The sequence below is a fragment of the Natrix helvetica genome (genome assembly GCF_964273705.1).
Source record: "Natrix helvetica genome assembly, chromosome: Z".
In the NCBI taxonomy this organism is placed as follows: domain Eukaryota; kingdom Metazoa; phylum Chordata; class Lepidosauria; order Squamata; family Natricidae; genus Natrix; species Natrix helvetica.
In genome coordinates, this window is record NC_138554.1 from 135,453,206 (window position 1) to 135,475,398 (window position 22,193).

At 48.0% G+C, this 22,193-nt stretch overlaps 1 protein-coding gene across 1 annotated transcript in view; it reads right to left on the reverse strand.

Moving 5' to 3' along the window:
* Positions 1-22,193, reverse strand: part of LOC309401611 (sodium channel protein type 5 subunit alpha-like) — a gene marked incomplete at its 5' end in the record, with an annotated part of 84,362 nt that overhangs the window by 31,387 nt on the left and 30,782 nt on the right. The window contains 2 exons of the mRNA XM_081970678.1: positions 1,945-2,174; positions 16,982-17,084. Of these exons, the coding sequence (XP_081826804.1) occupies positions 1,945-2,174; positions 16,982-17,084 (333 nt within the window). The remainder of the gene's footprint in view (positions 1-1,944; positions 2,175-16,981; positions 17,085-22,193) is intronic.

The following is a 22,193-nucleotide window of genomic DNA, read 5'->3' on the forward strand; positions in this document are numbered from 1 at the left end:
GCTACCTTTTTTCATGTATGGTGGACTTGCAACAAGGTTAAAGCTTTTTGGATAAAAATATGGTGGGTTATGCAAAATGTATTTAAGAAAAGAATACAATTTACTCCGCAAATGTTTTTATTGGGTATAACTAAGGACTTTACTAAAGGGGAAACAAAATTGGTCTTGTATATGGTCACAGCAGCTAGGTTGTTGATTGCGCAACATTGGAAAAAAGATCTTTTACCGACAATTGATCAATGGATTCAGAAGGTGGCGGGGTTCGCCGAAATGGCAAAAATTTCAGCTTTCTTAAAAGCTCAGAAGCAGGAGAATTACACACAGGAATGGGTAAAATGGATTGATTACATACAGAATAAATACCAGACTAGGAGGTATAATGTAGCCTTTAGGTAAGAATGTTTAGACTGATAGATGATCAGAGTAAATAATACATGGGATGCTTGGAATTGTTAGAGTGGTGTATAGCGGAAGTCGGGGGGGGGGGTTGAGTGGGAGGTGGGGGTGGGTTAGGGTGGAGGGTGGGGTAATATATATGCATAATTAAACTAGAAGATGGGATTAATGAAATATTGTTATTTTAAGAGAAATTTATATTATGATTGCTGGGAGGTGAGGGGGTACAATATGTGAATGAGTAATCTATTTTAAGACGGGGGGAGGGGAGGGGGTAAAGTATTTAGTATAGTATTTGAATGAGAAATTTTTTGGGGGTTGGGGGGAGGGGAGGGGGCATAGTATCTGTATGAGATTTATATTGTATGGTGGGGAGGTTAAAAGGGGGAAAATTTGTTTGTATAAAACTTTTTCAATAAAAAAAAAAGAAGGAGATCTGGCAAGCACAAAATCAATGGATGGAAACTAATCAAGGAGAGAAGCAACCTAGAACTGAGCAATGGGTTGGACTAGAAGACCACCAATGTCCCTTCCAACTCTGTTAACTATGGAGAAGTTTCCTGACTGTGAGAACAATTAACCAGTGGAACTACTTGCCTCCAGAATTTGTGAGTGCGCCAACCCTGGAGGGATTTAAGAAGAAACTGGACAACCACTTGTCTCAAATGGTGTAGGGTCTCCTGCTTGAGCAGGGGGTTAGACTAGAAGACCTTCAAGGTCCCTTCCAGCTCTGTGATTCTGTGTCTTTGGGCACTCTGGAATTCATTGCCCCAAGACAGTGAGATCAAAGCTCTGGCTTGTTGTTATGTGTGTTGCTTCAATCTCACTGTTGTGGTGCAATCCTCACTTTTTTGAACACACATTGTAGACAACCACAATTAAAGCCACACCACTTCCTTATGCTTAATGGTTAATGCAATGTTTCTCAACCTTGGCAGTGTGAAGATGGGTGGACTTCAACTCCCACCTGGTTGGGGGATTCTGGGAGTTGAAGTCCACCCATCTTCACACTGCCAAAGTTGAGAATCACAGGCTCTGTGGGGTTATAACAGGGCAGGGCTTCTGGCATCTTGACCTTACTGAACCCACACCCACCCAGAGGTCCCAGGTTTTGGCCTCTGCTGTAGGGTGTCTACTTTTCCTTGAGAAAAATAAAGTCGAAAAGGGAGAAAAACTAAAAGATTTAAATCTAAAAGAGTAAATAAATAATCTTTATAACTTTGTTTTACCCAGGAAAATTCAAGAGTGACACCAAGAAAAAAATCAACTCATATTCAAATAAAAATATCTACAATGAAAAAGGCATTAAAAAATCAAGATGGCAATTATTAAAACCATCTTGAGTTTTCTTGACTGCTCCTGAAGATGCCTGGCCACTTCATTATGCAACTGACTGAGTTCAGAGATCTGAGTAGAAGAAAATGAATAATTTAACGCATAATTAATATGTATAACATTTAGAGTATCAAACTTTGAAAAAGGAACGTTTTCCCAGAAAACATAATTATTGGCTGGCATGCACCTTAATAAGAAATTGAATTCACTTACATTATTTCCTTCAATAACCTGTTCTGATGATAATGAAAGATTTTCCAATGCCATCAGCATGGTATTTGCTATAATGCACAGTGTAATAAATAGTTCCATTAAAGGATTTATCATTATTTTCTTCAATATATTCTTTATCTGCAACCACAGCGAACAGCACTGCCAAGTCAGATGCTTTTTGATAGTTTCTTTCAGGCTGGGAGGAAATTCAAATTTGGATTCTTCCCATTCTGAAGACCAAGAGGAACATAATTATGAGTTATTAGTTATTTAGAACAATGCAGAATAACGATTTCTGTTTAAGTTTCTAGGTAATCACTGACACTAATACACATGCTTAACCTGAAAGTGCATCCAAACTAACAAATGCATATGATACATCTTTTCATAAAGTTTGTTAGCAGAAAAGCTGCTGCTCTGTGACACCTTCTGATTAGGTTGTCCTCAATTTATTATCATCATTAAGTGGCTCTTCAATGTTACAACAAAATGACATTTACGATCTGGTTTTGAAGTTCCAACATCTGCTCTGGAGTCATGTTACATTTTGGGCACTCAGCTGTATATATAGGATTTTGCAGTCCTCCACAGTCATGTGTCCACAATTATGTCCATGTTTACTTTCAGTTTCTGGTTGCCACCCCATTGTAAACAATGGGTTCATATAATGGTAATAGTGTTCACAACTGTTTCCTTAATAACCACCACAAAGAAATTATAAAGTCAGATCTGGTCACATGGACCATAAATGTGGGTTCAATCAAGTACAACCTGTAGACTATAAACTTGATCACAGTTTCTCAACCGTGACCCTTTTAAGGGGTATGGACTTCAACTCCCAGAATTCCTCAGCCGGCTGGCCAGCCAACTCTGGGAGTACAAGTCCACATCTTTTAAAAGGGCCAAGGCTGAGAAAATGTCAGGCATATGGAATCTGAATCACACATAAAGTGTCAATATTTCGACTGACGAACCCAACCAAAGGAAGCATGGTCGAGACATTTTAATATCTGAATCTGAATCATTCCACTCTCTAGCATTACTGCAAGAGCTATGTGGGCACCAGTGTCACTACGAGCATCCTGCAAGGGCGAATAGTCCCATTTGTCTCACTCTCACGGCCCTATTCATGTGTGCACATGTGACTGTAAAAGGCACCTGCCTCTCCCCCCTCCAGGCCACCAACCCAGAAAGATTGGAGAACTCTGTTGTAGAGGTGTATGGTACAGTGTGCTGACTCCAGGGTTAGGACCTGGAATAGTGCACTGGATCTAAGTCATGGGAGATTAAGGTCAGACCAAAAAGGTGCTTTGTCACACATATTTTAATTTAACATTCTAGTGGTCACCAATCTGCACATCTTCAATCTGCTTGTAAAGCTTTATGGATGTGATAGTTGTAATAATTATTGCTTCAGTTAGAGACAATGTAGTTGTGTTCCTCTTTGAATTCTGAATTAGAGGGGAGGACCAGGGGGTGTTAACCACAGTATGGTTAAAAAAAATCAAGGTTGCAATATACATGAAAACAGGTGGGGTTACAACAGCATCGTTATTGTTGCCATCTTGGCTTTTTTGATCCCATTCTGGGGAAGACCCTTCTAAGGTTTGTAAATAATACAACACAACACAAATTTAAATGAGTTTTGGATCATGAAAACTTAATTGGTTGTAATATAATAATGATACTGAAATTGTTTTGCTGTAAAAAAAAATAGGAGTCTGTTAGATATTTGCATAAACTACAGTAGTCTCCACTCAGGTCCGCCGTTTAGGCGGGAACAAGGGGCTACTCTGATTGGATGGGAGGTCTGCCAGCTCCCCATAAAAGGGGAGCTGCACGACCCCATATTCAGCTGGATCACATCTACCTGACTAATAAAGAGCTGTTGTCACAATACGTCTGGAGTCTGTACTCTCGTTTCCCGAATCTAACACTGGCGACGAAGGTGGGATTGAGAGGCAGATAGGACGAAGAACTACAAGCAAGCAATTCAAGCAGGCGATCCAGCCCGGGAATCGACGGGAATCCCGGCAGCCATTTCAGCGCGGCAAATCCAAATGCAAAACAATGTGGCTATGCACACGTCACCAACACTGTACGATCCAGTACCCGAACATTGGGAATCTTACATGCTGAGATTCGAATGTTTCCTTGAGGCAAACGATCTCATGGGAGTACCGGACTCCCGGAAAAAGAATATGTTCCTGGGCTACTGCGGTCGAGAGGTCTTCAAGACGGCCAGAGACCTATCGGAGCCAACCCCCATCCAGGCGGTAACATGGACGGCGCTACAACAAACACTTCAGACGCACTACGCACCCAAGCCTTCCTGCCACGTTCACCGCCATGAATTCCACATGAGGAACCAGAAAGCGGACGAATCCATCAACCAATATGTTGCAGTGCTTCGAAAGGCAGCAAAGTATTGCGAATTCAGGACGAGCACATCCTGGAACGCCTCATATGCGGAGTGCGGGACATTTCTCTGGAGAAACGGTTGTTGGCAAAACCCAATTTAACCCTGCAGATCGCACTAGATGAGGCAAGAGCATCGGAGTCGGCAGACAGATCAACAGAAACATTGCAACGCCAGTATAGCGCACCCCAATCCGGGGCCAGACAGACCCAGGTGCATCACGAGGCCACCGACCAGGAGACTGAGGACAGCAAGTGCGAAGACAGTCATCGCATGCGCATTAGCCACACCAAACCGGCGCAAAAATTTGAATCCCATTTGCCACCATGCGCAAGCTGCGGAGGGAAACATCCCCGATCTACTTGCAGGTTTAGGGACGTTGTTTGCCAGCGTTGAGACAAAACAGTACACATTGCTAAGGTGTGTCGGAGCAAAGTCCTTGCCACAACATGGCAGCCGCCATCTTAATGCCAACAGAAGCCCACCCCAGGGGCTTGGCGGAAAAACAAAGGGCGCCCAGAGAGAGAACCAAGGGAGTCAGCCGAGAGAGAGTATTCCCAGAGAGAGCCACTAAGAACCTATCTCACAACGATAGGACAGGGCCGCACAAAGCGACCTAAAAAGCTGAAACTCACTGTCCTCCTAGAGGACTCCCCATGCGAGCTAGAAGTCGACACGGGATCATCACTGACGATCATCTTGTGGTCAGCCATGAAGAAGCCGATTCCCAATCTAAAGAAGCACCAACTGCGGAAGCCATACATCCTGCTTTGTGACTCTCAGGGGAACAGGGTCCCCATCGTGGGTCAAGGCACGTTCCGCGTCCAGTTCAAAAACATCACAGCCCAGCTGCCCGTGACCGTAGATAGTGCGCCACTACAAAGCCTCCTAGGACTGGATTGGTTCGAAGCCCTGGGACTGGAAGTCACAGGCATCAACGCCATGGGCAACAGCAGCGCTGAGGAAATCTTTAAGGAGTTCGAGGATGTGTTCAGCCCCGGCCTGGGTAAGTACGTGGGAACACCAATATCATTTAATTTGGATCCAAATGTGGCACCCATCAGACTTAAACCCAGGAGAGTGCCTTTTGCGCTCCGGCCAAAAATTGATAAGGAGATAGATAAGCTGGTCGAGCAAGGAATCCTTGAACCAGTCGACCATGCTCGTTGGGAAACCCCAATTGTGACCCCGGTTAAGCCAGATGGGTCTTAACCCATCTGCGCAGACTATAAATGCACAATTAATGTCGCTCTCCAACAGAGTGCGTACTCTGTGCCTGTAGTACAACACCTTTTACACTCATTGGGGCCAGGAATTTTTTTTTGCAAAATTAGACGTGGCACAAGCTTACCAGCAGCTGCCAGTAGACAGCGCCACGGCGGAGGCCCAAACTATAGTGACGCACAGGGGTGCATTCAAATGCAACCGCTTACAATTCGGCGTAAGTATTGCTCCGGGACTGTTCCAGAGTGTCATGGAACGACTTTTGCAGGGCATACCAGGAGTCGTCCCTTATTTCAACGACATCTTAGTGTCTGCTGCAAATGAGGAGCAACTATTAAAACGTGTCAGGGTTGTTTTGGCCAGGATTCGAGAGAAGGGTCTCCGCCTAAAAAAGGAAAAATGCCAAATTAACGTGCCCAGCGTAGAATTCCTGGGTTACAGGATCGATGGACTGGGAATACACCCAACATCGAAAAAAATTAAAGCCATTCAGGACGCCCCCACACCATGGAATCAGACCGAGTTGCAGGCCTTCCTCGGACTTCTTAACTTCTACAGCGTCTTTCTCAGACAGAAGGCTACCGTTGCTGAACCTTTGCACCGACTTCTAGCAAAGAACGCCAAATGGACCTGGGGACGTCCCAAGGCGGCCGCTTTCGCCACAGTCAAGCGCCTGCTGATGACCGATTCTCTGCTGATCCAGTACAGCCAAACCCTACCTCTGGTTTTAACTTGCGATGCCTCACCCTTCGGCGTCGGCGCAGTACTCAGCCACAGTATGCCAAACGGAAATGAAGCCCCCATCGCGTTCTACTCAAGAACATTATCATCGGCGGAACGTAACTACAGCCAATTGGACAGGGAGGCATTGGCCGCTGTGGCGGGAGTCAAGCGTTTTCATAAATACCTCTACGGCCGCGACTTCGAACTCATGACAGACCACAAACCATTGCTGGTCTTCTGGCGGGAAACCGACCCACACTGGTCTCCCTCTCCCCGCGCATGACCAGGTGGACTGTTTTCCTGGCTGCATACTCCTACAAACTGGTACACCGACCGGGTTCCACATTGGGGCACGCGGACGCGCTCAGCCGTTGCCCGTTACCGGAACTGTTGGGCGACCCAACTCTGGAAACACCGGTCCTCTTGATTGACTGTTTGGACACAGGACCGGTCTCTTCTGTGGACATTGCCAGATTTTCTGCTAAGGACAACGTAATCAGACAAGTGCAAACTTGGGTATGGAGGGGGTGGCCCAAAGGGCTTTTGGGACCCGAATTCAAACTGTTTTGGTCTAAGCAGGATGAATTGTCGGTGTTGAAAGGTTGTTTATTGTGGGGGGATCGAGTTTTTATACCGCACAAATTGCGGAAAAATGTACTAGAAGCGTTACATGTGGGGCATCCGGATATTGTAAGGATGAAAGCATTGGTGAAGAGCTATGTCTGGTGGTCTAACATGGACAAAGAGATAGAGGAATGGGTGGCCACTTGCAATCCGTGCCAGGAGTCCAGACCAGCTCCCCCTGAAGCGCCTGCTACGGAGTGGGACAGACCGCAGGCACCCTGGTCGAGAATACACATAGATTTCGCAGGACCAGTTCAGGGCCAGACGTTTTTAATAGTTGTGGACGCATACTCTAAATGGTTAGAGGTGGTCCTGATAACCTCCATCACGGCAGAGGCGGTCATCAAGGTACTACGGAAACTTTTCTCCACTCACGGCCTGCCCGATGTTCTAGTCTCTGACAACGGGCCCCAATTCACGGCCATGCAATTCGAATCCTATTTAGCTAGCCAAGGAATTCAGCATGCCCTAGTCGCGCCATTCCATCCGGCATCCAATGGTCAGGCGGAGAGAATGGTGCAAGCTGCAAAAGAGGCCCTCACTAGGATGGGCCCGGGGGATTGGCAAACATGGGTTGACCATTACCTACTAATACAACATATCACACCTAGCGCCACGACGGGGAGGAGCCCCGCCGAACTTCTCATGGGTCGCCGATTGAGGTCTCACCTAGACCGGCTGCACCCTAACTACTCTGCCACATCGCCCCCAGACTCCACAAGCAAAATCCGGAATTTTAGCATAGGGGATTCAGTATACGCCCACAACTATGCAGGGGGGACACTGTGGATTCCAGCAAGGGTAATAGGCATCACCGGGCCTCATTCTTATTTGTTGGAATTGGAGGACGGTAGAAAGAGGCACACTGACCAACTCCGGGGTCGCCTAACACATTCCAGTCTTAGGTCACCTAACGAAGAGCTTATGCGAACGGAAGGATTGCCGACACGAACGGAACAACTCTGCACGGACGACTATGGTACAGCGGAACCCAGGGTGGAACCAGAAGCCGCTGTAAGAACAGAGCACGTCCCGAACGAACGGAATCAACCATCTCCAGCTAGATCGGATGAACAAAAAGGACTTCCGGTGGTGACGTGGAGGTGAGTGGGGGGAAGAAAGCAGGGCTCTGCTCTTCGAACCCCGATATACACGCCTGGAGGATCCCCCAGGGGGATACGCTGAGCTTGTAGGGTGAAGCGGAGAAGTAGGGATACCCCAGAACGAACGAGGCGGAAGGCGATCGCCCGTTACGACTGGGGATACCCTTTTTAACCCAGCGTGTAAACGTTCGCCGTTTGCTGCACTGAATGGTGGACCTGAAGCCTCGGCAAACCACCAAATAGAAGAAGGAAGGAAGAGAATTGAATCAACTTTTGCTACATTGTTGCAACGCCTGATACAAGTGAACACAGCGGAGAGTTACAGGCTGGGAAAAGACGTACCTAAACTATAGAGGAGAACGGGCAAACAGGGAGACTCCAGAGATCTGGCGTGAAAACCCCATCAAAAAGGCCACTGAAAGAGGTGAGAGCGACACTTTAAAGTTTAAAAGGAGCCCGAACAGAAACGAGGGGGAAAGAAATACGATCTGGCTGAGGCTACTGTGGACTCGGGTAGCAGGAGAAAGGAGACAGAAGGAGACTTTGAAAGATCGTGCTAGACCGGGGAACAGCAGCAGACAGCCATTAATTATAGAGCAACAAAGTATCAAGGCGGAAGAGAAAGCTGATGAAATCGCAACATTGTAACAACTTAGAAGTGCCAGAGTATCTGAGCAAAGTTGAAAGAAAGGACTTGAAAAGAACTTAAAAGAATTTAAAGAAGCTCTAAACTTAAAGAAACACAGAGGAAAAAGTGGTGAATGAACTGTCTATATTAACTTTATACAATTGTTATAATCTTTATAATCAAATATTTAAATTAATCAATATTTAAGACAAATAGCGTTATTTATATATATATTTATTGCTACATTGCTATAACCATAAATAAGTAAGTGTGAATCCTGGTGGCAATTACTAGCTATATATGCCACAACCATTTAAATAAGTTTAAATTTGACATTATTAAGAAACAATCTAAGCATTTAAGTACTTAAATATAGCACTGTAAATGTTAAAATGAACAAATATTGAGACTCTCCCCAGTCCTCCCTCCCTGCCTATATAACCCCTTCTCCCAACACCTCTAGATATTATTGTATTATTATTATTATTATTATTATTATTATTATTATTATTATTATTATACTGTATTAAAATTTATATAGTATACTAAAATTAATGCGGATATACTAAGACAAAAAAAAAAAGAAGGTGGGGGGAAAGATTGAATGCCAGTTTGGGACAATATATACAAGATACTTTCAGAACAAGATAAAACTATAAGAGAAATGGCAAATATAACATCAACAGCACTTAGAAGTGGAAAAAAGATGAACATCAACCCTGCAATAAACCCAACAACAAGGGGTTCGCCGGCCCCCCCCAACATCCAAAGGGCCAACAGAAGAAATGAATGAAACAGAAAAAACAAATGTGGGGTCGAATACTGAAAATATACAGACAGTGCTGCAAACCATTCAAGAAACTATGCTAAAATTCCAAGAAACAGCAACAAAAAACCATGATGAAATGAAAAAAGATATGAATGAAATGAAAATAGATATGAATGAAATGAAAGCAGAGATGTGTGAAATGAAAAATGAAATCAAGAAAGATATACAGAAATTAGATGATAAAATGGAAACTATACAACAAGCTCTGGGAAAGAATGAACAATTAATAAAAGAAGTAGAAAAAAGAACAGAACAGACAGAAACAAAAATAAACCAGGTTGAACAACAAATGAAAGCATCAAATAAAAATCTAGAGGAATCGCTTATTCACATGGAGATGGACCGTGCAGCTTTCTACCTCCGCTTTCAGAATGTGACAGAGGTAAAAGGTGAAGACCTAACTATGATAATGTCTGGCTTAATTGCAGAAACTTTAAACACAGACAAGCAAGAGATCATAAATGAACTCGACGACATTTATAGAGTTACCACCAATTATGCGAGGAAACATCGACTACCCAGAGAAGTGCACATCAGGTTCGCAAGGAAAAAAGTAAGAGACATACTATATAAAATAACAAGAGAAGAACCGATGATGTACGAGGGGAAGGAGATACTAATATTAAAACAAATCCCACGAAGAGTGAGGGAACAGAGAAGAGACTACCAATTTTTGGCCACGCAATTAATTAAGAGGGAGATACTATTTAGATGGTTAATACCAGAAGGGATGTTAGTAACATGGCAGGAGAAGAGAATTAAAATTGACAACCTTGAAAAAGCACAGGAATTATACGAGCAATTAATGTATCCAGAAGAAAAAGGACACTCCGATCAAGCACCCACACAGACTCAGCCCGAATTACGCAAGTCCACCAGGACAAAACAGAAACCCTACAGGACTTTGTAACAAACTGTAACACTTCATCTAAGAAGGGAGGGGTGTTAGATATTTGCATAAACTCAGGTCCGCCGTTTAGGCGGGAACAAGGGGCTACTCTGATTGGACGGGAGGTCTGCAAGCTCCCCATAAAAGGGGAGCTGCACGACCCCGTATTCAGCTGGATCACATCTACCTGACTAATAAAGAGCTGTTGTCACAATACGTCTGGAGTCTGTCCTCTCGTTACCCGGATCTAACAGAGTCAAAATTTCCAAATTATTGACATTTATCTGAAAACTTGTCAATAGTGAAAGCTAAAAGTTCAGAAACAAAAATATAGTATGAATAGAAGATATTCTTTGTAGCTCAGGGTTGAAGTATTGAGGGTCTTTGATGTTTTTGAGCTTGGTTGTTGTTGTTTTTCCAGATGTTTCATTACCAAACAAATAACCAAACATTGCCACTCATGTCATTACTTTTCTGGTAATGAAACATCTGCAAAAAAAGCCCCCAACCAAGCTCAGACACAACAAAGACCCCATAAAAATGTGGTGGAATTGTTTTACAGTTTTTTTAAGTGGGGTGGAATTATTTTTACAGTAATACTGGGAAAGATTGAGGGCAAAAGGAGGAGGGGACAGCAGAGAATGAGGAGGCTGGATGCAGTCACCAAAGCAGTAGGTGTGTGGTTAAATGGACTCCGGGAGATGGTAGAGGACAGGAAGGGCTGGAGCAGTGGTGGGTTGTAGGTTACCTGTCTTTAAACTTGTTAGATACTCCCCCCCTCTAGTTGTTGCAAGGACAATGGAAGTTTCCAGTCAGGTCCTCTCTTTTCAGGCCGGAACAGAGAGAGACCTGATTGGCTGAAGCACCTTTAAAAAGGGAGCTGCCAGACCTCTCACTCAGTGGATTCCTGTACTTGACCAAATAAAGAGCTGCTGTTATCTTAGCCTTTTGTGCCTTTCATTACCCAATCTAACATTGGCGATGAGGGTGGGATTGGAAGGCAATTAGGCAGACAAAAGAGCGAAACTCACTAACAAAGAGCTCGGTCACAAGGCAGTGATTCCACCCGGAGCGCAGGAAGGCCATTACGAACCCAGTGAGAGTCACGATGGCCAGCTATGCCCAACCACCTCTGCTCAACTCAGCATCGGATGACTGGGACGCTTATCTGCTGCGGTTCGAGATTTTCTTGGAGGCGAACGATCTCGGAGGCGTTCCGGAACCCCGGAAAAAGAACCTGTTCCTGGGTTACTGCGGCCCTGAAGTTCTACAGACCACCAAGAATCTCTCCATGCCGATGCCGCTACACACCGTCTCCTGGACCACCCTCCAACAAACGTTGAAGACACACTACACTCCGAAGCCATCCAAGTACGTTCGGTGCTATCACTTCAACATGAGGAACCAGATGGACGGCGAGACAATAAACAAGTACATTGCCGCGCTCCGAAAAGCCGCAGCCCAATGTGAGTTCCGCGAGCTGGATGACGTCATCTTGGACCGGATCATCATGGGGGTCTGAGACCAGAGCCTACAGGCAAGACTGCTGGCGAGAAGCAACCTCTCCCTCCAGGTCGCTCTCGACGAGGAAAGAGCAGCCGAGTCAGTCCAGAAGTCCGTCGAGACCCTTCAGCGCCTCCACACACCCGCTGAGGCAACCAAGAGCGCCCGCGTCCACCGTGAGACCGTCGAGCAGGAAAACTCTGAAAGTGACGAAGAAAGCAGCCACCGCATGCGCAGTACCCGCGCAGCGCAGGCGCAAAACTTCAAGTCGCCCGGCCTGCCCTGTGCTAGCTGCAGAGGCAACCACGCAAAAGCAACCTGCCGGTTCCGGGATGCGACGTGCCAGCGATGCGAGCGGAGGGGACACATCGCCAGAGTGTGCCGCAGCGAGTTCCCAGCGACAATCGGTCACCCCGAGAGAGCGGAGAAGGGGGCAAACCGAAGACAATGTCCCAGCCAGAGACACCCCCGACGGTCAGAGGCTGACGACCAAGTGGCCAACCTCACCGCATCCGCCCAGGAACACCAGAGCCGCCACCCAAAACCGAACGTCCTGGTCCTGGTAAGGCACATCCGAATCAGCCACCCCAGGAAGCTGAAAATCACAGTCTTCCCCGAGGGTGCCCCCTGCGAGATGGAGATAGACACCGGGTCATCTCTCACGATCATCTCATGGGCAGGGCTGAAATGGACGATCCCCACAATGAGGAAGGAGGACCTCAAGAGCCCCAATGTCCACCTCCACGACTATCAGGGAAACCTGGTTCCCCTTGTGGGGCAAGGCACGTTCACCGTCCGTTACAAGCAGATCACCAAGAAGCTGCAGGCGATCGTGGTGCGGGACAACCTCCAGAGCCTTTTCGGACTAGACTGGTTTCAGGCTCTAGGGATGGTCGTGGCCGAAGTCAACGCCCTAGACGAAGCAGGCCAAGCACCAACTGCTGCCGCCCCCGGGAATGCCGCAAAAACCATTTTTAGGGAGTTCGAGGACGTTTTTGCCCCCGGTCTGGGTGAGTACAAGGGGGACCCCATATCATTTAGCCTAGACCCCAATGTGGCCCCAATTCGGCTCAAACCCAGGAGAGTGCCTTTCGCCCTCCGACTGAAAATTGACAAAGAAATAGACAAACTGGTGAGCCAGGGTATCCTCGAACCAGTCGATCACGCCCGCTTGGAAATGCCAATAGTGACTCCGGTCAAACCTGATGGGTCTATCAGATTGTGTGCCGATTACAAATGCACAATCAACAAGGGGTTGCAGCAAAGTGTGTACCCCGTACCCGTAGTCCAACATCTGTTGCATTCCCTCGGCCCAGGGAAAATATTTGCAAAACTGGACTTGGCGCAGGCGTACCAGCAACTGCCAGTAGATGGCGCTACCGCAGAGGCCCAGACCATTGTAACGCACAGGGGGGCATTCAAGTGCAACCGCCTACAATTCGGAGTAAGTATCGCCCCGGGGCTGTTCCAAAGTATCATGGAACGACTGTTGCAGAGGATACCAGGAGTTGGGCCCTATTTTGACAACATATTGGTATCCGCCGCAAACGAAGCGCAACTTTTAAAAAGTGTTCGCGCTGTATTGGACAGAATCCGATCAAAGGGCCTCCTTTTAAAAAAGGAAAAGTGCAAAATAAACGTACCCAGGGTGGAGTTCTTAGGTTACATGATCGATGGCTCCGGGATTCACCCGACCAACCAGAAAATCAGGGCCATTAGGAAAGCCCCCACTCCAAAAAATCAGACCGAGCTTTTATAGCGTGTTCCTCAAGCAGAAAGCAACGGTTTCTGAACCACTACACCACCTGCTAGCGAAAAACACGGAGTAGACGTGGGGGAAAGGTGAAGCCAAGGTGTTCGCCGTGGTGAAGAGACTTTTATCAGCAGACTCCTTCCTGGTCCATTACAATCAAACCCTGCCACTGGTGCTGACCTGCGACACATCCCCTTTCGGAGTTGGCGCTGTCCTAAGCCACCAGATGCCGAACGGCACGGAAGCCCCCATCGCGTTCTATTCAAGGACGCTGTCCGCCGCCAAACGGAACTACAGCCAGCTGGACCGGGAAGCGCTGGCCGCAGTGGCGGGGGTCAAGCGGTTCCATGAATACCTGTACGGCAGGGACTTCGACCTGGTGATGGACCACAAGCCACTACTGGGGCTACTGGCTGGAGACAGCCCGACCCCGGTGTCACTCTCCCCCCGCATGACCCATTGGACGGTCTTCCTGGCAGCATACTCATACCAGCTCATCCACCGTCCGGGCACCACGTTGGGGCACGCAGACTCACTGAGTCGATGCCCCCTACCGGTGCTCCTCGCCGACCCGACACCCGAGGCCGTGGTACTCCTGATCGACTGCCTAGACTCGGGACCCATCTCCTCCAGAGACGTCGCACACCATTCCGAAAAAGACCCCATCATCAAGCAGATTTTGAACTGGGAGTGGAGGGGGTGACCCAAGGGACCGGTGGAAACAGAACTCAACCCTTTCATCACGAAACGCGACCAATTGTCCGCCATTCAAGGTTGTCTATTGTGGGGGGACCGGGTGGTCATCCCGAAACAGCTGTGAGTAGCCATGCTGGAGGCTCTCCAGAAGGGTCACCCTGGGATAGTAAGAATGAAGGCTATGTGTGGTGGCCCAATATGGACAGAGACATTTAGGAGTGGGTGGCCACATGCACACCATGCCAAGAGTCCAGGCCGGCTCCCCCAGAGGCATCCGCAAAAGAATGGGAGTGACCCCATCGTGGTCCAGAGTCCACATAGACTTCGCAGGGCCAGTGCATGGGCAAACCTTCTTCATAGTTGTGGACGCATTCTCAAAATGGTTGAAGGTAGTCTTGATGACATCCACCACTACAGACACTGTCAACAGGGCACTACGGAGGCTGTTCGTGACCCACGGGTTCCCCGACGTGCTCGTGTCTGATAATGGCCACAGTTCATGGCCAAATCATTCGAAGAGTTCCTAGCGGCACAGGGAATCAGGCACGCCCTCGTCGCCCCGTTCCACCCGGTGTCCAATGGTCAGGCGGAATGGATGGTAAGGTCTACCAAGGAGGCCTTAAGCAGAATGGGCCCGGGCGATTGGAAAACGCGAATAGACCACTACCTCCTGGTCCAACACATCACGCCGAGCGCCACCACCAGCAGGAGTCCAGCGGAGCTACTCATGGGACGCCGACTCAGGTGCCACTTAGACTGGCTGCACCCCAACTACTCTTCCGACACGCCTCCCGATTCCACGGGAAAGATCCAGACATTTACCATAGGTGACCCGGTCTACGCCCATAATTACACAGGGGGAACCCTGTGGTTACCCGCAACCATCGTCAGAGTTTTGGGCCCGCGATCCTACTCCGTCAGGCTCGAGGACAGACGACATTGGAGGAGGCACATCGACCAACTCCGGGGATGAGTGGAGAACTCTCCATTCCGGGAAACGCCAGCAACACCATCACAGGCTGAGCCACACCACCCACAGACCACTACGGAGGAATCCAGGGACTTATCTGACTCTGACGGGGCACGAGCAAGTCCTCCACCGACGGTGCCAGCCAAGGCTTCCGAAAGCATCCAGGAGTTTCCACCCGACGAGTCCGGAGAAGCAACAGGTCCGACCGCCCAGCGCGGAGAAACCCCACTGTCTGAACTGCACAGATCCAGCAGGTCGATCCAGAGGCCCGCCTACCTGTGTGACTACATCGCTCCTTAGGATGTTCCATCCTAGAGGGGAGGAGTGTTAGATACTCCCCCCTCTAGTTGTTGCAAGGACAATAGTAGTTTCCCTTGGGACGCGCTCGAAGACTGCAGCTAGTCCAGAACGCAGCCGCGCGGGCTATTATGGGGAGTACTAGGTACTCCCACGTAACACCGCTCTTGCGCGAGCTGCACTGGCTGCCTGTGGTCTTTCGGGTGCGTTTCAAGGTGTTAATTACCATCTTTAAAGCGCTCCATGGCTCAGGACCTAGGTACTTGCGGGATCGCATCCTACCACACTCTTCCCTGCGACCGATTCGCTCTCACAGGGAAGGACTCCTCCGGGGTGCTGTCCACTAAGCAATGCCAACGGGCGGCGCCTAGGAGTAGAGCCTTCTCTGTGATGGGCCCAACCCTCTGGAATGACCTCCCCCCCGATATCAGAACCACCACCGACTTTCTCTCCTTTCGACAAAAACTGAAGACTCACCTGTTCCGTTTAGCCGGCCTGGCCCATTCATAGCTTATTCTACCTCCTGGCAGATATTTTAATTGGGTATTTTTAGGGTTATTTAAATATTGTTTTTAATTGCTTTGCTTTTTGTACAGTTTCTTATTGCCTCCTCTTTTATGTTTGTATTTATGTTTTGTATTTTCTATCTATTGATGTGTTTTATCTGACTGTACACCGCCCCGAGTCCCTTTGGGGAGAGGGGGCGGTATAAAAGTCTAAATAAAAGTAAAGTAAAGTAAAGTTTTCAGTCAGGTCCTCTCTTTTCAGGCGGGAACAGAGAGAGACCTGATTGGCTGAAGTGCTGGCCAGCTCCCCTTTAAAAAGGGAGCTGCCAGACCTCTCACTCAGTGGATGCCTGTACTTGACCAAATAAAGAGCTGTTGTTATCTTAGCCTTTTGTGCCTTTCATTACCCAATCTAACAAAACTCTTCAGCGCTTCTGCACACGGCACGTACAGTGCCTGCAGGACGCTCCGCAAAGCAGCTGGAGCATAGTGGAGGCTCGCGGAGGCGTTGCTGGATGGTAAGACGCATGAGTGTGCTATGCACGTTCATGTGGAGAATGCCAGGGCTCGTTGCAACCATACTGACCCACCATTGGCCTGGAGGAACGTTGACCATGGGGTCGTGATGGGTTGGACACGACTTTGCAACTAACAACAATTTTATTTGAACAAATATTTTAAAAGGACCAAAGAGGATTTCTACAGATGGCTTTTGCTGTGGAGCTAATACTTTTCACCTTTTCATTTTCAACAAAGAAGGAAAGGAAAGGGAAAAAGAGGCTGAACTATTTTCACATTATACCAAGCAGTTAAAATAATTAATAATACTACTCAATATATTTTTGAAAATTGATTTGTTTTCTTTTCACTCACCCATAGTTTTGCTAATCACATTGGCAGCACTTGATAATTTCTGCCTTTGAAATGGATCATCAAGCATTTCAAGTGGTAGTTGATAGGACATCACCATCTCCTTCTGTGGAAGAAAAAAAAACCCTCACTTTACTGAATAAAGTGAATGTTTGAACTATTAATATACCCTTTATTGAAACATCTCTTATTGGGTGAGTGCAGGAAAATAATTTCCTGGAAAAGATCTTAGGTTAAGATCCTCTTGAATAGGATACAGCTTAAAGTCTTATTCAAAATAGTTGATAAACATTTGCTTAAAGGTAAAGTTAATGGTTCCCTTCACCCATATGTGCTAGTCGTTCCCGACTCTGGGGTGTGTGTGCTCATCTCTGTTTCAAAGCCAAAGAGCCAGCTCTGTCCGAAGACATCTCCATGGTCATGTGGCTAACATGACTAAATGCCAAAGGCGCATGGAACACTCTTACCTTCCCATCAAAGGTGGTCCTTATTTTTCTACTTGCATTTTTACATGCTTTCAAACTGCTAGGTTGGCAAAAGCTGGGACAAGTAACGGGAACTCACTCCGTTATGCGGCGCTAGGGAGTTGAACCACCGAACTGCTGACTTTTCTAATTGACAAGCTCAGCGTCTTAGCTACTGAGCCACCGCGTCCCTTAAACATTTGCTTAGTGGTATATTAATTGCCTGTAATTGTTAGAGGTATCACATTATTCCAGGTGTTTTGCAATACAGAACTAAAGATCTTCGCCACAGGTAGTCCTTGACTTACAACCATTCATTTACTGACTGACCATTTTTCACATTTATGACTATTGCAGCATCTCCGTGGTTTTGTGATCAAAATTCAGACTCTTGGCAACTGGCATGTATTTATGACAGTTGCAGTGTTCCAAGATCACTTGATCACTTTTTGTAATCTTCTCACAAGGAAAGCCAATGGGAAAACCAGATCTACTTAACCACTGTGTTACTACATTAATAACTGCAGTGATTCACCTAACAACTGTGGTAAGGAAGGTCGTAAAATGGGGCAGAAGTCACTTAACAACTATCTCGCTTAGCAACAAAAATTTTGAGCTCAATTGTGGTCATAAGATGAGGACTAGCTGTATTCTGAAAATGAGAAAGAGGGCTAAAAGATCTTCCACAATATTCTTTATATTTTCCAATTACTTAAAAATGAGATTGGAGAATGCCATACATCTTTCAATACTGACCTCTAGCTGTCAAGAGAAGAACTAAGAACTAGAAGTAAGGGGAAATTTTCCGGAAGTTCTGGGTGCTCTGTCACAAGTTTTCCAGAAGAGACTGGACAGCCATCTGTCTGAAATTGTATAGGGCTGTGATGGCAGGTATGCTGGTCTTGTTGTATTCGGGTCTTTTCCCGTGTAAGATTGAGATTGTCTTGGCAACATTTCGGTGAGGTGTCACCCTCAATTCGGCGAGATCTCACACGCCATCTTCAGGCTGGGTTTTGGGCTTGAAAACCCAGCCTGGAACCAGCCTGAAGATGGCGAGTGAGATCTTGCCGAAGTGAGAGTGAGACCCCGCTGAACGTTGCCAAGACAATCCCAATCTTTTTATTTATTTATTTATCCACACAAATACAACACAAATAACAAAGGCAACATTAAAAATATGGTTTGCTGCCTGGATGGTCTCCTGCAGTGAGCCGAAGGACATAAAGGGGAAGCAGTGAGTTCCCTCCCATATTTGGGCATACCAGGAACTACAGAGCCAGGGCCTGAGGCTGATGCTCTGTAATGCAAGGTCCGTGACCAACAAGGCCCCCCTCATTAATGAGTTGATCTCAGAGGGGGAGCTGGACCTTGCAGGGATAACGGAGACCTGGTTGGGTCACGAGGGTGGCTTACCCCTCGTGGAAATGTGCCCACCGGGTTTCCGTGCATTCCATCAGCCTCGGGCCCTGGGTAAGGGTGGTGGGGTGGCGGTAGTTATACGGGACTGTCTAGAGCCGAGGGAGTTCACTGTTCCTCAGATACCCGGGTGTGAGTCGCTAGGTATGAAATGGGGCCCAGGGAGGCAGTGGGGTCTGCTGATTGTATACTTGGCTCCTCACTATACGTCAGCGACCCTGCCCGAGCTCCTCGAGCTGGTCTCGGAGACGGCGGTTGAGATACCCAAACTTTTGGTTATGGGGGATTCCAACCTGCCGTCGACGGGAGCAGCGTCTGAGGTGGCTCGGGAGTTCATGGCTTCCATGACAGCCATGGGCCTGACCCAATTAATTCAGGGCCCCACACACGAAGGCGGCCACACACTGGACCTTGTCTTTGTATCTGAACAGTGGACGAGTGATCTGGGAATAGGGGATTTAGATATTACTCCCCTGTCATGGTCAGATCACTCATTTCTCCGGCTGGACTTCCCTGGCGCTACCCTCCACCGCGAGGAGGCGGAGCCAGTTTGCTCAAGCTGGTACCGCCCCAAGCACTTGATGGAACCGGATAGGTTCCAGACGGAGCTTGGGCCACTACCTGTAGCCCTGACCCACGCTCGGTCGGAGGACCTAGTCGACGCCTGGAATAGGGCGACGGCGGGGGCCTTGGACCGGGTTGCGCCTTTGCGACCTCTCCTACGGCAGCGACCCACCCGGGCTCCCTGGTACACCGAGGAGCTAAGGGTGATGAAGCGCCATAGGAGACGTCTAGAGAGCAGGTGGAGGTCCTCACGCTCCGAGTCTGACCGAACACAGGTAAGAGCCTATTTACGGACCTACCTTGTGGCATTGAGAGCGGCCAAAGGTAGACATTGTGCCGCTCTCATTGCGTCTGCGGATAACTGCTCTGCCGCCCTGTTTAGGGTGACCCGCTCTCTCCTGTCGCAGGAGACGCGGGGGGCACCCTTGCAGGGAAGAGCAGAGGAGTTTGGGGAATATCTGCAGGACAAAGTCGCTCAGATCCGGAGCGGATGCCCCCCCCCCAGTGGACCGGACGAGCCATCAACAGTGAGTCTTGTGAGTCCACTCTGGGAGGAGTTTGACTCTGTTGCCCCCGAGGATTTAGATGGGTTGCGTGGACGGCTGCGACCCACCACATGTTCAATGGACCCGTGTCCCTCCTGGTTGGTACTGGCATCCTGGGAGGTGACGCGAGGCTGGCTTCTGGGCCTGGTGAACGCCTCATTGAGTGAGGGTTCCTTACCGACTGCCTTGAAAGAGGCGGTGGTGAGGCCCCTACTCAAGAGGCCTTCACTTGACCCAACGGAGCTAGCTAATTATTGTCCAGTCTCCAACCTCCCCTTTTTAGCGAAGGTTGTTGAGAATGTGGTGGCGCAGCAATTTCCACGTCGCCTTGATGAATCCGTATATCTAGACCCACGCCAGTCTGGCTTCCGACCCGGGCACAGCACAGAGACAGCCTTGGTCGCGTTGGTTGATGATCTCTGGAGGGCCAGAGATAGAGGTTGTTCCTCTATCCTGGTCCTATTAGCCCTCTCAGCGGCTTTTGATACCATCGACCATGGTATCCTATTGCGCCGGCTGGAGGGGATGGGAGTCGGAGGCACCGTTTTACGGTGGTTCGGCTCCTACTTCTCCGGCCGGATGCAATGTGTGTTGACTGGGTGGCAGAGGTCGACCCCGAGGCCACTCTCTTGTGGGGTGCCGCAGGGGTCGGTCCTCTTGCCCCTTTTGTTCAACACATATGTGAAGCCGCTGGGTGAGATCATCCGTGGTTTTGGGGTTGAGTACCATCTGTACGCTGACGATACTCAGTTGTACATCTCAACCCCAAGCCACCCCAACGAGGCTGTTGAAGTGATGTCCCGGTGTTTGGAAGCCGTCGGGGTCTGGATGGGGGACAACAGACTCAAACTCAACCCCTCCAAGACCGAGTGGCTGTGGCTACCGGCACCTCGGTTCAGCCAGCTGATTCCATCACTGGCCATAGGGGGCGAACAATTGCCCCCTGTGGAACGGGCGCACAATTTGGGCGTCCTCCTAGATGCCCGGCTGTCAATGGATGATCATGTGGCAGCCGTGGCAAGGGGGGCGTTCCACCAGGTTTGCCTGGTGCGCCAATTGCGCCCCCTTCTGGACCGGGATGCCCTACGCACGGTCACTCATGCACTGGTGACGTCTCGCCTGGACTACTGTAACGCTCTCTACATGGGGCTTCCCTTGGGACGCGCCCAAAGACTGCAGCTAGTCCAGAACGCAGCCGCGCGGGTAGTCATGGGGAGTACTAGGTACTCCCACGTAACACCTCTCCTGCGCGAGCTGCACTGGCTGACTGTAGTCTTTCGGGTGCGTTTCAAGGTTCTGATTACCATCTTTAAAGCGCTCCATGGCATAGGGCCTAGCTACCTGCGGGATCGCATCCTCCCACACACATCCCTGCGGCCAATTCGCTCTCACAGGGAGGGGCTTCTCCTGGTGCCATCCACTAGGCAATGCCAACGGGCGACACCGAGGAATAGGGCCTTCTCTGTGATGGGCCCAACCCTCTGGAATGACCTCCCCCCCGACATTAGAACCACTACTGACCTCCGCTCCTTCCGACAGAAATTGAAGACACACCTGTTCCGACTGGCTGGTCTGGCATAATTTATAACATCTACCTCCTGGCATACACATTTTTTACTGGTTTTTAGAGGGATTGTCTCTTTTAAATTTAATCTTACATGATATTGGGATTTTAAATTTGTATATTCTGATTTATTTACTTAGCTGTACAGTTTTGCATATCTTTTTATCCTCCTCTCATATACGTATATATGTATCTATTTATTATAATTTTAATTTGTTGTATTTTGATACGGACTGTACACCGCCCCGAGTCCCTTTAGGGAGAGGGGGCGGTCTATAAGCGCTAAGAAATAAATAATAAATAAATAAATAAGTAACACAATACATACATACATACATACGTACGTACGTACGTACGTGCGTGCGTGCGTGCGTGCGTATCTATCTATCTATCTATCTATATCTATATCTATACACATACACACACACACACACACACACACACACACACACACACACACACACACACACACACACACACACACACACACATATATATATATATATATATATATATATATATATATATATATTTGTTTTCGTAGATTTTCACGGGTGTAGGTATGCTGGTTTTGTTGTATTCGGGTCTTTTCCCGTGTAAGGTTGAGATTGTCACAAAGAACACAAAAATGCAGTAAGAAAAAAAGAAAAAACTTCTTCCCT